This window comes from Heterocephalus glaber, unplaced genomic scaffold, assembly GCF_053883595.1.
Source record: "Heterocephalus glaber isolate CG9 unplaced genomic scaffold, H.glaber_assembly_v1.0 deba00001497, whole genome shotgun sequence".
NCBI lineage: Eukaryota > Metazoa > Chordata > Mammalia > Rodentia > Bathyergidae > Heterocephalus > Heterocephalus glaber.
In genome coordinates this window covers 65,045,762-65,061,604 of record NW_028258320.1, presented here as the reverse complement: position 1 = coordinate 65,061,604, position 15,843 = coordinate 65,045,762, and the positions used below count along the sequence as shown (strand labels likewise).

Here is a 15,843-nt window from a genome sequence, read left to right as displayed (position 1 = left end):
AATGAGTTCCAACATTTAAAACTTGGATAGTTTCACATAAAAACCCACATGTCCAGCTAAAAAAAAATACCAAGCAGCATTGGGCTGAAAATGGGAAAAGACACTTGGGAAGGAAGGCCCTGCAGAGGGAACCAGGGACAAGAGTGGAGAAGCCAAGACCCAGAGCGCTCCATGAATGAGCAGGCTTGGGGTAGGGGGTGCAGAACAAGGGAAGCCCTGCCTCCCACAGACCCTAAACAAACAGTACAGGCCCTGGAGGCAGGACAGACTGTCCTCCGTTGGCTCCAGCCCCACCACTTCCTGCAGTCTCGCCCTTTCAGATGACTGAGTGGTCTTTTAGAAACACTATACACCAGCACAAGCCTCATAAACCCTCCTGATCCACAGGCCTCCTCCAGAATCCCTCCCATCACCCTTACAGCCAAACTTCAATGGCAAAAAATGCGGCTGGCACGGGGGAATTACAGGGTCCCTCCAATAACACACATCTGCCAGGAGAACAGTCAGAAACTTGCCGTGTTAGTTGCCTGCTTTATAAAAAAATTCTGAATAACTGACGATCCATCTGATGAACACTGTGTTTTTATCACTACACATCTGCTTATCATTTTACTATGTCCAAAACTGCCAGCAGGTCAAACATCCTCATGATCTATTCATGAAGAAAAAATGTTCACACAATGACAAACTCTTAATGATTTTAATCATTATTTTACTTTAAACATTGACTCATTTGAACAGCTCCATTTAAAAGTGGGTTCAGGCTGGGGATTTAGCTCAGTGGTTCCGGCACCTGGCTCAAAAGCCCAAGGTCTGAGTTCAATCCCCGGTACCAAAAAAAAAAGTGGGTTCATTTACTTTTTTTTTTTTGAGACAGTGTCTCATTATTTAGTTCAGACTGGCCTTGAACCCAGCCCAGGCTGACCTTGAACTCACAGCAATCCTCCTGCCTCAACCTCCTGAGTGCTGGGATTACAGGCATGCACTACCTCACCTGGCCTCATTCCCCCTTTTTTTAAATTGCTAATATCTCACCCAGCCTCATTCCCTTTTTTAAAAATTGCTTATATCTGATCAACATAAAATACTTGATTTGAAATCTTCCTCCAAATCTAATATAAATCAGATTTCTTTAGGCACTTTCAAAACCTATGGGCCAGGCACTTATAACTGGATAAGGAGAAGAAAAAAAATGAACAAGAAAGCAATTGCAAAGTAGAAGAAATACCTGCTTCTTATCTTGCATTTTCTTAAAGTCTTCACACGCTAGCCAAAACAGGACATTTTCTTCACTGAATTCCTTTTTTAAAAATTCCTATAGATACAAAGAAAAAAAATCATATAGTTTCTATATATTTTTTTAAATAATGGACTTTCCTCTAAGAACTGATTTGGCAAAATTCAGCAGATAAGCCTGGTTCAATTTCCCTTTGAAAACTCCACCCTGAAGAACAAAAAGCATGTTTAATGTGAAAGGTAGAATTTCAGACACATTTGACCTTAATGGCATTAACATCGTAAGGAAAGGCAAAATGAAGCAGGAATCTACTCCCATTTCTAAGCTGACAATAAATTACCAAAAAGTAAATTAAAGCAGAAGATGTATTAGTTCCTTCTAGACACTGTTTAAACAAAGTACATTCCTCCAAAACCAGGCTCATATTTTTTAGCAAAAGAAAAGAAAACATATTAAGCATGTCTAAAAGGCCGTGATGAAGACTAAAAGGTATATTTTCTTTTGGCAGCTGGTGGGGTGTTGGGCTCTGCTGTGTAGACACCTCCGGATGTCTAGACTGCACTCCCTCTGGCCTGGTGTCCAGAACTAGGAGCCTGGCACAGCCTCCCTCCCCGGCGGAAGCACCAACACTTAAAGACAGTGACTGCTGGGGCCCATGCTGGGAATTTGCATGTGGTCCTCCACCTGGCATCTGGGGGTTCTGCGGGCCAAAAATACTACTTCTAGGTGGCACTGACACTTCCTCGTCTGTCAGCCCTCTTCTTGAGGTTCCCTTTCCCAACTTCACTCTACCGGCTACTTCCAGCCTTTCTCCCTGGTGATGATGCACCTGGACATTATCTGACACAGGAGAGAACAAACCTTCACGTCCCAGACACACAGAGTTGGAATTTCTTTGTGTGTGTGTGTGTGTGTGTGTGTGTGTGTGTGTGTGTGTGTGCGCGTGTGTATTGGGGACTGAACTCAGGGCCTTCACACTGAGCTACACCCACAGCCCTCCAGTTTGTTTTGTTTTGTTTTTTGAGCCAGGGTCTTGTCAAGTCATTAAATTGCCCAGGCTGGGCTGGAACTTGCAATCCTCCTGTCTCAGCCTCCTACAGTGCTGGGATTACAGTTGTGAGCTACCACACTGGGCTGAACTGGAAATTCTGTGTAGACTCCACCACTGGTTTTCGTACTCATTCCCCATAGTCCTACACCCCTTGCTTCCCAACTACATGAAAACCAGGGACAGACGGCACCATCACCCCCTTGGTGAGAGTTCAGGGCTTTCTGTAAGAGCACTGCCAAGTGGTCCAGCAGATGAGTTCTTACTCTCAAGCTGGGGCAGAGAGTGTTAAAGATTGGCCTGTTTTCCCTTAACCTCATCTAAACTTCCGGATGATTGCATCCATCCGGATTAACAATGAAAGAGACAAACCCTAAATCTCTTTACGCCTTCTGGGTCCTCCAGCAGATTCTCTAGGGAGGCTGCCCACTTGGCTGTGCTCTTGAGGCTCTGGTGGCTGCTGCTGGAACTACCATCACTGTCATGGATGTCTGCAAAACAAAAGCGTCGGGGCCAGAATACTGTCATCTGCATACAATGTAAATATATATATATAAATAACAATATATGTTAATCTGAATATGACATCGCCAGCATGCCAGGCTGTATTACCCAGTGCACTCACCATAACAGGGAGGCCCTTTCCCTCCGCTGTGCAGACAGGAAAACTGAGGCTCAGAGGAGTGAGGGGTTTGCACTTCTGGACACATCCTTCTCCCACCATGTCCGCTGTCCGACTGGCAGGCAGCCCGTAAGTCTCAGTCCAACCCTCTGCCCGTGGAATGCAAAAGCAACTCCTGCCCCTGCCCCTTCTGCACCCCTGCCCCTTCTGCACTGCCTTGTAATGATTGCCCTGCGCTGCCACTGTTTATGGGACTGACTCCCACCAAACCTGGGAACTCCCACAGGTCCTCATCCTGTATAATCTATAGCTGGCACATAAAAAGTATGGTGCAGGACTAGGGTGAGGGCACAAAATCAACAGTTGCCTAACTATTCGGGCATCAAGATAAATACCTTCATGCAATATTTTTTAAAAATCAAAATTAAAAAATGAACAAAATTAAATTTTTTGTTTTTTGAGACAGGGTCTCTGGATATAGCATAGCTGGTCTTGAACTCATGATCCTCCCTCCTCCACCTCCCATTACAGGCATGCACCACCATGCCCAGCCAAAATACCAAATTTTAGAATATGGGCTGCTGAAGCGAGCACTAAAATACCAAATTTTAAACAAAGACAGGGTCATCATTCCTGATTTCCCCTTTCATCTCTGCCTCCAATGTGGGTTGGTGTCCCCACTGTTATCTGTCCAGACTTTAAGCCTTTGCTATTGGGTTCATCATGGATGTTTCTGTGTTAACACTGCTCTTTTCAAATACTGAATTTAGTATCATTTGCCTGGAGGCCTGAGTTTCCAACCCCCTTACATCCTGGCACATTGGGGGAATGGGCCATAGCTAGCTCAGTGCACACACCTTTCACTCCCTGACCACAGCCACTTACCAGCCCCTTAACTGAAGGGAAGGGGACCAGGATCTCCCAACAAAGCACTTTGGCCAGTTGGCTGAAGGAGGAGGTGACAACACAAATATGCCTCATTGTACAGATCTGACCCAGACCTAGAGCCAAGGAAAAACAACCACTGGGATGTGACCAAAGATCTGGAATGTTCCCCAAACACACACACACACACACACACACACACGCACACGCGCACGTGCGCGAGGTGCATGTCTGAGGTGATATACTAACTACCCTGATCTGATCTGATCATTACACATCATATAAATGTGCTAAAATGCCACACAGGCCAAGTGAGGTAGTGTACACCTGTACTCCCGGGTACTCAGGAAGCAGAGGCAGGAGGATTGCAAGTTCAAGGCCAGCCTGGACAATTTATTGAGACTGTCTCCAAAAGAAAAAAGGTGCGGGGGGAGAGGGGGACTGGCTGGGATATAGCTCCGTGTAAAGGCCCTAGGTCCAATCCCCAGGGCTGGGGAGGGAGGAAGAAAAGAAGGGAGGGAGGGAGAGAGAGAGAAAGAGAAAGAAAGAGGCAATTATTACACATCAATTGGTTAGGGCTGGGAGTCGGGAGGCAGCACATAAGAGAGCCAGCAGCATACTTGGATCACGGTAGACGCTCAACAAATGTTAGTTCTGTCTCGACTTCCCTGAAATAATGACTATCAAATGAACTGTTTTTATAGCTAATGGTTTTTCTCCATTGACATGTTCTTTTCAAAGCTAGAGACAGGTTTCTATAAAGAAAAGTTTGAATTAGGAGAAAATAAACTTTTAGTTAAGAAATCAGCAAAGTAAATAACTTTTAAAGGATTAATGAAAAATGTCTCATAAATATTAATTGCTGCAAATAGCTAGGGGGCCAGCTAGCTAAAAATGTTTCTGGAGAAAATTCCTATCAGAACACACTGGACTTATAATAACAGCTTCTATGATCTCTGGTGTCTTACTGGGATGGAAAGCATAGCCATTAAACTCTTAATCCATAAAGACTCCACCTCCCAGCAACTTAGGCTAAATAAAGTAAAACAAAGCTAGAAAGCCAGAGGAGCCTGTGGTTCGATACCCATTGCTGTGGGGGTACATGAGACAAATCCATTACTTGGGACAAATCCATTCCTCTAATGGAGAAGCAAGCTTACTCAACCACACCACCAAATGGACTTGATGATTTTGTAAAGTGACTCTCCAGCTTGGAGATTCAATTAGTTCCTGCTTGCTCTGTCAATGCTGGGATGGCCAGCTGGGATGGACACAGACTTTCTTTCCAAATATCAGATTAAAAGATGATCATTACAAGAAATTTCTGTAGCAGGGTTTTCTCTGCCAAGCATCCCGCTAACTTATTCTTCTGCCCTTTGCCTGGGGAACACAGTTTGACAGGTGATTTCACTTCCCCAGTAAATAAACACAGAGGTGCACGGTGCTCTCACCGCTGTAAAATGATTCTGGCCATAAGTTTTCACCCTTGGTCTGCAGGGATTCAAAAACTCTTGGCATTCTTTTCAATAATAAACCATATCATCAGGGATTTTGCTGCCATGCTGTCTTACAAGGAAATGCACAGGGTGGATTCGATTCCCACTTAGCCAAGAGAGCAACAACAGTGAAGACAGCTGCTGACTACCCCTCCCTTCATTTCATTCTCTAATCATTTCTGCAGTTAGGTGCCTGTGTCAGTTTGCATTTGAACAAGAAGTTTCATAGCTCATAACTCATAAATCTAGTCTCACCCCCTTAGTTATAGACTGGGAAACAAAGCCTAGAGGGGAAAATGACCCAGCTAAGGAATCACCGGATGGAATGAGCATCAGTAAGGGAACTGTCCCCACCAGAACCACTTTTGTAGTGCCCCAGGGCTCGAGAAAATGCATGGATCCTTCACAGTTCTCTCCTGGGCTCCCATCTCCCTTGCATCAAATGTAAGGAAATTACAGAAGAACATGGAATTTTTAGGCATGACTTAGAAAGCACAGCAATATGAAGCTACTCTCAGTAACAACACACTGCTTTTCTGGCTTTGGCGCTCTGGATAAGGGGAAAGTCCTTGATTTTTGCCCACCTGCTGCCCCACGGGTGCCTCTAGGGTTCTTCTACCTGTTATCTATCATGGGTTTCCCCTTTCCCCAGAAACATTAGTTTGAATTTTTCCTAGACTTTCAAATTGACTTTCCAGTTTGATTAGGCTATTGGTTATGCCCTCTCCTTGCCTTTTTAAAAATCCTTCTTGACCTATATCAGTATAGACAGGCAGATCTTGGTGGACCAGCATTTACAGTCACAATTCACTTTATGCAGTTGCAGGCACTTATTTATTTACTTTTGAGACAGGGTCTTGCTATGTGGTTCCGGCTTCTCTAGAACTCACTATATACTTCAAGCTGGCCTCGAACTTGCAGTGATCCTCCTGCCTCAACTGCATCTGTATTTAGTCTGGTCTTCGTTACCATAATGAAATACCTAAGGCACGCTACTTTATAAAGAGGTTTGTTTTGTCTCATGTTTCTAGAGGCGCAAGGTGAAAGGTGAAAGCGCTGCATCTATCTGGTTGATAGCTTTTTGCTTGGCAGAGTCCTGAGGGGGCACAGGGCATCACACAGCAAGAGACAGGAAGGACAGGCGTATGTATCCTGTAGTCTCTGTTCCTCTTGTCAGAAAGCCACCAGGATTCAGTCATGTGGGGTCCACCCTGATAATCTCATCTAGTCCTAATCATCTCCTAAACACCATAGTCAAATAAGTCTCCATCCTCTTAATACCTCATAATGGGGATTAAATGTTGGCACATGGGATTTGGGGAACACACTTAAACCATTTCAAACCATATCCCAACCAAAAAAGCACCTCCTTTTCCAAGTCATTACCCCCAACCTCCAGTCCACTCCATCTGGCAGTGCTGTAGAGGTCACCCAGACCCCAGACGATGCTGTGACTCAGGGTCTCCTGCTCAGAAGACTGCTATTTTCCGATGCATGCCAAGTAAGGGATTCCTGAACCATTTCAGCTCACTTTAAATGCTGCAGCTGGCCCAGGGATGTACAGGAAAAACAAATAACCCTTCTCAATAGCAAGTAGGTTCACCTCTGAACCTAACGAATAAAAAACACCAAGATTTCACAGCTGTCCAGTTTCTGATCCACAAAGCTTCAATAGTCTTTTATCCTTCTTCATTAATAAAAGTTTCCACTTTAGATGAATTACATGAGAAAAGAGGTTTGGAATGCTTTTCTATCAGCTTGAAGACCACTATAGCGAGGAGCTGTTTGTGGTGGAATCTGTTTCAATTCTGTTCTACTCCATTTATCTTTTATTGTATTTTAGTTGAACTGAAAAGTATTTTTGGAATGAACAAAAGTTTCTGTTGCTGTTGTTTGTTTGTTTGCTTGTTTAGTTCCTGGGCTCTTTAAAACATTTTAGATCATCAAATTTTTTTGTTCTTCTTTGTTTTGTTTTGAGACAGGGTCTCAGTGTGTAGTTCAGGTTGGCTTCAACTCACTATGTAGCCCAGGTTGGCCTGGGACTCATGGCGATCCTCCTGCCTCAGACTCCCTCCGGAGAGCTAGGGTGACAGGCATGTACCACTGTGCTCGGCATGCTCCTGACCAAGTAGGCCGGCAGGAGCTTGAAATCGTCATTGGAGATGAACACATTTCTTTCACAACATCAAAAATTGGTTCTCTTATTGATGTCAATCAGTCCAAGGACCCTGAAGGCTTAAGAGTATTTTATTATCTTGTCTAGGATCTGAAGTATTTGGTCTTCAGTCTTACTGGATTACACTTCAAGATTAAACCAATTTAGATTGAATATTGGACATGGGGGGGGGGGTAGGAATAGTTTTTAATTACCATTATCAGGAATTTTTGTGTATATCAAGGCAATATTTTTATAAGCTATAATTGTCTTTAATAAATGTGATAAAATAAAAAAAATCATTCAGTTCTCCCCAAATCACCCTCACATGGTTAACAGTATCCCTGCTTTACAGATGAGAAAATGGAGGCACAGTAATTTGAAGGGGTCACCCAGCTAGGAAATGGGGAACCCTGGTCCAAAGCCAGGCAGTCTGGCTCCAGGGTACCTGCTCCTTCCCACACGCCTCACTGCCATTTTCATGTATTTATTTCTGCTGATCTACACACTGAGAGGCCAAACTGCAACAGCCTCAGAAAGACTGAGAACAATCACACGGTGGCAAAAAGACTGAGAAAACTGGGTCCAAGTCCACACAAGACTGAGTGAATGATTGATCTAGCACAGGAACACAACATACATACCTTTTCTATTTATATTTATGCTGTTCTATCAGGGTTCTGGCTTCAGTATAAGCCATTTTCTTTCAAAGACAGGTGCAGCTTTGCCATGTAGATGGCTGGGGCTGGTTGCCTGCAGCCTACTTTGCAGCACATTATTTATAGATGCTATGATGTCATATCTAAGACTTTCTCCAGACATTTAATTCCCTAGAAATCCACACTCAGAAGGCATCTGCGACACTTAGAGGTGAATGACCGCAGCTTGGATTTCTGCTATTGATCTGGAGAAAGATCCATGTAATGAGCCTGCATAGACTATTTCCCCAAGTCAAATCATATTGTAGAAAGATCTCAATATCCAGTTTTCTCAACAGCAGAGGTAACTTACATCCTCAGGGGACCTAAGTACCCCCAAATACACAGCATATTAAAGAAAACAATGTAAACATTCAAGTCCAGGAAAGGATGTTAACCCTAAATTTCAAAATGCTTTGGTGAAACACACACCCCAAATACACTCTCTGCTTTGCAATGAAGTTTCAAGGAAACTACATACCACACAAAACTTACTTAAAACTTCACATCATCTATACCACATCAAGCATAGTACATTAAAAAAAATCATCCCAATTTAGAATTAGCAAATCCAGTTTGTTTTAACTGGTGATCTGCTGAAGGCTCCACAGAAACTGGGTCATGGAAACACTGTATCTAAATATTACTTAAGTGTTTATCACTCCAGGATCTGGCTTCTGAGAACTACCTTGTGAGCATGGAAGGCAGAGGCTGGAGAGATTTCAGTGAACTGGAGTTTAGCAGAAAATAGTAATAAAAGTGAAAAAAAGTTTGAAAATAATCACACTAACAGCCAGCATGCAAGACAGGAGCAGGAAAACAGGTCAGGGAGGGTTGGCACAGTTCAGAAAGGGCATCATGGCAATCTCATAGGAGGACCCAAGCCTCACAGAAAGTCAGCCGCGCACAGAGCAGCCTTCAGCGGTCACCTGGGTGCCTCCGAGTGTGCACAGCACACTGCCTCCAGCCTCTGCCCTCCCTGGGCCATGCCCAAGCCACGGGCACACCAAGAACATCTTTGGAAGGGATGGGCTTTCCTTACCTTCCATGCTCTGGGGTCCACCCAGGAAGGTCCACACAGACCAGAGCCCTGCTGCTTTCTCAGAGTTGTTTTGTGGGGGAAAGACAAGAGCTACAGGGCTCCTGAGCATCCTTTGTCCAAAGAAAAAACAAGCCTCAACATCCTCTTTTGAGTGGACTAAACAACAGATGGCCACTAGTTTCCAGTATCTACCAGGGGGAAGGAAATAAGAATGCCAAACTGTTCTTTGCAGCCTCCCAAGAATCCCCACATTCTAGGCAGAAGCCCAGAAGAAAAGAAAAAAAAAGACACAGAGGCCCAATCCTTGGGCTGAAAATGAAGACCCTGCCATTGATTTTCTTCATTTCCCAGAAGCCCCCGCACTTCTTCTGGGGCCTGACCTTTAAGCATCACTGTGTCCTCACCCTCCCACTCTGCTTCCTTCTCCCTGCCCCCACCTCAAGTCAACATAAGTGACTTTAGGGCTGGGGGTGTAGTTCAGTGGTACAGCACTTGCCTTCCATGGGTGAAGCCCTAGCTCCAATCTCCAGAAGAGGAAAATAACAATAATAAATTATATTTTCAAAATGAACTGACTTTTTTTCCCATATCAGCTAGGCAGACCAGACATTTCTTAAGATTAGGGTACATGTCTTCCTTTTTTTTTTTTGGTACCGGGAATCGAACTCGTGTCCTTGTGCTTGCGCAGCCGGCGGCGAAACCACTGAGCTAAATCCCTGGCCCGATATATGTCTTCCTAAGGGTCAGACCAGTGTCTGGCCTCAGGTATATAATTTATAGTGATCAATATTTTCTGAGGAATGAGTTAAGCTGGTCACTGAGCAAGGGGTCAGAGAGCACAGAAAGGAAATGACAGCAAATAAAAACAGATATTTACTGAGTGCTTACTGTACCCCTCTAAGCTTGGCAACAATACTACTTGGAAGTTGGTCCTATTGTAGCCCCACTTTATAGATGAGAAAATGGAGGCACAGAAAGGTGAATAGCCTGCTTCAAAGAAACAAGCAAGAAAGTGGAGGTGCTGGGACGCTGTCTGTCCCAGTGGAGTGGCTGTAGGTAGAGCCTGGGAAGAAAACAGAGTAATAGATATAAAAAATGAAGGCAGGGCAGTTTTAGGCATAGAACTTACCCTGAACTGGGAAGGCGACACCTGGACAGTCAAGATGGGAAGGAGGAAGACAGCGAGCTGTCCCCTCCATATTCCTTCTCTAAATGTACTTGAACAAGGTGACTGAGTGGATTCTGTCTGCAGGTGGCCCTGGACTTGGGTCCAAGGCTAGTTCTCTGCCCCTTCCTGAGTGGGTGGCTCTGGACAAGTCTGTCTCTCAGAGGTCCCCAAAGCTCAGCAGGAACTTGTGGCTGGTTCTCTCCTCGGGGACACTCAGCTGCAGAGAACCAAGGGGCAGTGGGGCCTGGAGCAGGGAGAACCAGACTTTGGGACAGATAGAGGGCACCCTGGGGAAAAAAGGCACAGAGCTGCTGGTGTCTGGCCCCCCGGGGCAGAGTGGGGAGCAGGGGGAATGGGACTGGGAGAGAAGGCAGGCCATGCCAGGGGTCTCTGAGCACCAGGCTGGCCTGAGCACTTGGCAGGCCTGTGAGATGGGAACCAGCTTGGAAGGAAAATTTGTCCCTCTATGCCTGCAAGGTACTATTTCACTCCAGCAAATATCTCCTGACAGCTCTTATCAAGAGGCTGCTGCTGTTGCCTGCCGGAGCCCCATCTGCCCCCGCAGCCATCCTGGGATGCCTACTGTGGACAGCTATCTGGGGGAAGCAGAAGAAACTCATGAGAGTATATTTAGTATTGTTTAAACACCATGTCCCCAGAGCCAGTGTCAGCGGGCCAAGAGGATGACTCAACTCGGGGAAGTGGCTCATTCACCTAGGAACCTGCCTAGGTGTCCAAGTTTCTTCCTAGTGAGGAAAGGAGACAGAAGATCAAATATAAATCACTGGTGGCCAATAATGCACCATTAGTGCCTCTCGCCTACCAGCCTCTTGTTTGGGAATCAGAGCGGGATCCACAGACTCATTCCACTCCTGGGAGGACCTCACCTGTACAAAATGACACCCTCATCCTGGCATCTGTGCCTGGGGCCAGGCTCAACATCACTCTCCCTAAGTCCCCAGGCCCAGCCAGGGAGGTTCTACAGAGAAAATTTCCCCAGCTGCCAAGACAGTCCAATGCTGGGCTGTTCAAACAAAGACATTAAATGGCTATGTAGACTGTCATCTTAAAAATAAAAACTTAAGCCCAGCAATAAATCCGAAACTGTTCCCAAGGGCTTAATGAAATAATGTATAACAGGCCTGGGTGGCCTGGGAGGCAGAATGAGAACTCCTCTGACATTACCAGACCTCAGTCCAGCTGTGGGCCAGAGGGTGGCTTTGACATTGCTTTTCAGGTGAGCACATGCCAGTTATCATCAAACAAGGTAAAGTGTTGTGGGGGACAGGGCAAGTGAACAGAATCCCTTGAGGGACCCCCACCTTTCAGGGACATAAAAATCAAGTGGTTGAAATGCAGCCACCCCCACCTGTCTGAATTGGTGGGTCTGGGGTGAGCCCTGGGAAGCTGATTGGTTTTGTTTTGGTTTTTTTTGGTACGGGGATCAAACTTGGGTCCGTGCCCTTGAGCAGCAGGTGGCAAAACCACTGAGCTAAATCCCCACCCTGGGAAGCTGACTTTTATCAAACCTCCTTCACCCCAACCTGGATGGTGGAACATACTTTGAGAAACCTAGGGAGATTAAGAGTATCCCAGTTGAAACCTCGGAAGTGGAAGTTAGGAACTCAAAACTCTCAGCTTAAAGACATCATCTCCAAAGAGATTTTGCTGAAAAGCAAAAAAAGTCTTAACACAGCAGGTACTTGGGGAGGCAGGCGTAGATCTAGGAACAAATCAGGGGGCTTCCAAGGGTGGATTCAGTTTTTGGGTGGTCTGAAGCTTATACAATTTAGAGAACTTCCTTAAGGGAAATAATTCAGCTGAGAACATGGCTCACTGGTAAAGCGCTTGGCTAGCATCCGCATGGCTCTAAGTTTCATCCCCAGGACCACAAAAAATAAAATGAAATTAAAATGATCCCATCCCTCAATCAGTACAGGGTCCAGTACAGATCAGGCAGTGGCTTCCCAGTCCCTCTGCTGATGGGCCCTCATTTCTCTTTCTCTCTGGGCTCCTTCATCTCCTGCCACTGGGTGACACTGATGAAACTGGCAGGAGGCTGTGTCTTTTCCCATGAGAGGCAGACTTTAAACCTAAAACGTCCATGGCATCTGGGCATCTAGTACCCAATGCATTGGGCTTAAAATCTGTTGCTCTGAAACAGGCACATGCCACTGATGTTCCTAAATCTGCACTCAGTCTTTTTGGGGTACAATTTGGCCATATGTAAAATCACCCTAAGTCGGGCGTCTCTTGTGATTCAATGGTTCTATTTGGAAGTCTGAAAATCAAATATGAGTCAAAGCAGTGAGCAACCTGTGTATGAATATCCTTCTACTTATAATAGGAAAAGACATAAAAGACAGATGCTAATAACCATTCCACATTTATTATATGCCACACATTACACTATGGGATTCCTACGTTTTAGAGTAGTTAAGCCCGCTTTACAGATGGAGAAACTGACACAGAGGCGTCTGTCAAGCCTTGATTTCGAGCATTTGCTGATTTCCATTATGTAAAAAGCCCACCATAGCTCATTTCAAGCTACCTGTGGTTGAGCAACCACATGGTTTAGTTCCCAGATTTCCGGAATATTTAGTAACTGGCTCTGGCAAGCCAATCTGAGCCGGCTCCAGCACATCACTGAAACTGCAGACGGACAGGTCCAGAAACTTGCTCAATGTCGTTGAACCAGGGTTCAAACCCGGAGTTTAACTCCAGAGTCCAGGCTCTGACACCATTCCAGGGGCCAATACAGACAACAGGGAATGGCTACCCACAATGCAAGGGAAGCTCTTGCCCCACATGCAGCAGGGACAGGTTTACATGACCATTACCTGAGCACTTAACATGTGTTGGGCAACAATGTAAGATCTTTACCATCAGTTTAGAAAGTTAGACTTATTTGAGTTGTTCCCAATATTAAATGCGATGATTTGCATAACTTGTTGGGGAGAGGTTAGGCTCCAATTAGATGATTAATAGAGTGGTAGCTATGATTATTCCCATTTTGCAGATCCTTAGTTGAAACAAAGAAGATGCACAGCCTATACAGCCTGGCTGCAATTTCTTAACCACACATAATTATAATACTGGGCGAAAAGAGGAAACCAACCAACATGTACTGACTCTCAGCACTATGCAGAAGTGAGTCTTGGAGTGGGCGACACTGGAAAGCCTGTGAACCTAAACGTGAGTCAGACAAACCTGAGTCTGGTTCTCAGTCACCTGAGTGGAATGTGGGCCAACTTGCCTAAAGTTATTCTAAGGGTGAAGAGAGAACCCGGATGCGAATGTGGCCCCCCCTGGCCCACTGTTAGGTGCACAGCGTGTCCTAGCTGCTACTGTGAACAAGGGTAAGAGGATCGGAATCAAGGGATTCCTATCCACCGGGGTTCTTTGTCTTTTCAAGTTGCCCCAAACCGTGGCTCAAACTGGTCCAGAGTGAATCCTTTGCCATGTAGAGCTTCGATGGTACGAACCACGCAGATATTTTCTCCGTCCTAGCGATCGGCCACCTACTTGGCCCCACTTTCCCTCTCCGCCAGGCAGAGCCGCAGGCCCCGGCTCCCGGGCCGGCTGCCCAGGGGATGACCTGGTCCAGCGGTGGCCCTGGGGAGCGCAGGCATCCTTCCCACCGACGCCCGCAGCAGAGGCGCAGACCTCCACCGAGGAGGAAACCAGCCCGGCGTCCTGCTTTCGCACTCTGGGTCCCTCTCCACCTCCAAAGTTTGGGGGTGTCTTGGATCTCCTTTTTCTCCCAGACCATCACTAAAAAGAAAACTGTCGTTGTTCCCTTTTCAGCAAAACTTCCTCCCCGGAGCGTCTCTGGAAACTCTGCGCTCCCGCCGCAGCTGGGACCGCGGGCGCGAAACCAGGAGGGAGAAGTGTCGGGGCGGCCTGGGCTCCAGTCCGGGAGGCACCGCCGAGCCGCGCCCGCGCCCGCGCAGCAGGGAGGGAAGGATGCCCAGCGGGCAGCCGGCCGGGGCGGCTCCTCGCGTCTCTCCCGGAGCCCAACCCGCCGCCCGCAGGGCTCGGAAGCCGCTTACCTGACGGCGGCCGCTTCCGGCTCAGCCGGCTCACGGCACGGTTGAACATCGCCGTGGGCGCCCGGGGGAGGAAGGAGGCGCAGCCCCGCGGCTGAGCCGGAGGAAGGCGAGGAGGAGGAGGAGGAGGAGGAGTCTGCTCAGCACCGCCCCAGCGCGCGGGCCCGCCGGCCGCCCTCCTCTCCGAGAGGCGCCGCGTGGCGCGCTCCGTGCGCACAGCCCGCCCGCTCCGGTGGGGGCCCTAGGTCCCGGCCCGAGGGAGAGCCGGGGCGGGGCGGCCCCAGATGACCCCTCCAAGCCCGCGCCGGGGGTAGGGAGCACGCGGCCGGCCGGGCCGACATGCCGCCGCTTTCTCAGTCCTGCGTCCGTGCCGATCCCGCCCTCTCCTGAGCGCAGCCGGGAGAAACTGGCTCAGCGCCACCGCCCACTGCGCTTGCCGACTCTGGCGGCCGTGGTCACCTCCCGATCACAGAGCGCGAAACCGAGGCCTCGCGCGACTGTGAAGTCCGTACGCGGCCCGTGCCTCCTCGTACCGGGACCCAAGCTGCCCGCGCGCGTGGACCTGCCCGCCGCGCCAGGACCTGCTGGGCGCTGGGCCTTTCCACGCCGCGAGCGCGGGTGGGGCGTAACCAGGGCCGGGGCCGCGGGACCAGGAGCAAACGGAGCCACCACGGGTGGGCGCCTTTTCCCAGCCCCCAGAACTCAGGCGCCTGCTGCCCTTAGCCTTGAGGATCCAGGAACGGACCTCGAGGAAAGCTGCAGGAACCCCTGGGGTTCAAGCGCGGACCGGAGCGGACCAGCTCTGCCTTGTAAGCTCGCCTGCCGGGGGCCCATCTCTGACTTTGGGAGCGCTTGCGGGTGCAGCCTCACGCGTGGTCTTTGCGCTCAGCGGCCAGAATCCCTGAGGTTCCCCCGCAGGGCTCTCGGATCCTTTCTCCTGTCCCCCTGCCAGTCACCTGCTCAGCGCCGCACTCCAAGCTCCTCTGTTTTCTCATTTCTTGTACAGAACAGCCCAAGGAGGGTGTCATTAGCCACATTTTCTTGAACATTTGGTTTCCAAGAAATTGTCTTTCTGGCGATTTTTACTTTTCTCCTTGTGTGTCTAGCATTGTCTCTAAATTGGTCTTTATTTTTAGCTGTACTAATTGCTATTTTTCCAATCGCCCCCTCATTCTTTTGCAGTATTTTCACTAGTTGGCACTTTCTTTTATATCTTCTATTTTGAGCCTCTCGTTCTGCTGGTTTTTCCTCTCTCCCTCTGCCCACCCCACAGTCCAGTTTCACTCTAGCTCCAGTCCTTTGTGGTTGCTTCTTATTTCCATCCTTCTTCCTCGCTCAGAGCACTCTCTGGCTGCTAGCAGCAGAGGTTCTCCAGCCTCCTGAAGGTTTCCGGGGTTTTCAGTTGCAACTCAGAGACCATGGAGTGGTGAGCAGGGCTAGACC

At 47.8% G+C, this 15,843-nt stretch overlaps 1 protein-coding gene across 5 annotated transcripts in view; it reads right to left on the bottom strand.

Moving 5' to 3' along the window:
- The window catches only part of Rgs10 (regulator of G protein signaling 10), a 34,978-nt gene extending 20,416 nt beyond the window's left edge, over nucleotides 1–14,562 (bottom strand). For 2 of the 5 annotated variants that reach the window (XM_087185240.1, XM_004838828.4), the window contains exons 1-3: nucleotides 14,404–14,562; nucleotides 2,658–2,776; nucleotides 1,229–1,315 (exon numbers count right to left, since the gene is read on the bottom strand). In XM_087185240.1, the coding sequence (XP_087041366.1) occupies nucleotides 1,229–1,315; nucleotides 2,658–2,776; nucleotides 14,404–14,452 (255 nt within the window). In that variant the 5' untranslated portion in view covers nucleotides 14,453–14,562. Of the gene's footprint in view, nucleotides 1–1,228; nucleotides 1,316–2,657; nucleotides 2,777–9,183; nucleotides 9,331–14,403 lie in introns of those variants that run through there. The other 3 variants (XM_087185239.1, XM_087185238.1, XM_087185241.1) reach the window with 3 other exon arrangements.
- Nucleotides 14,563–15,843: the final 1,281 nt, after the last annotated feature.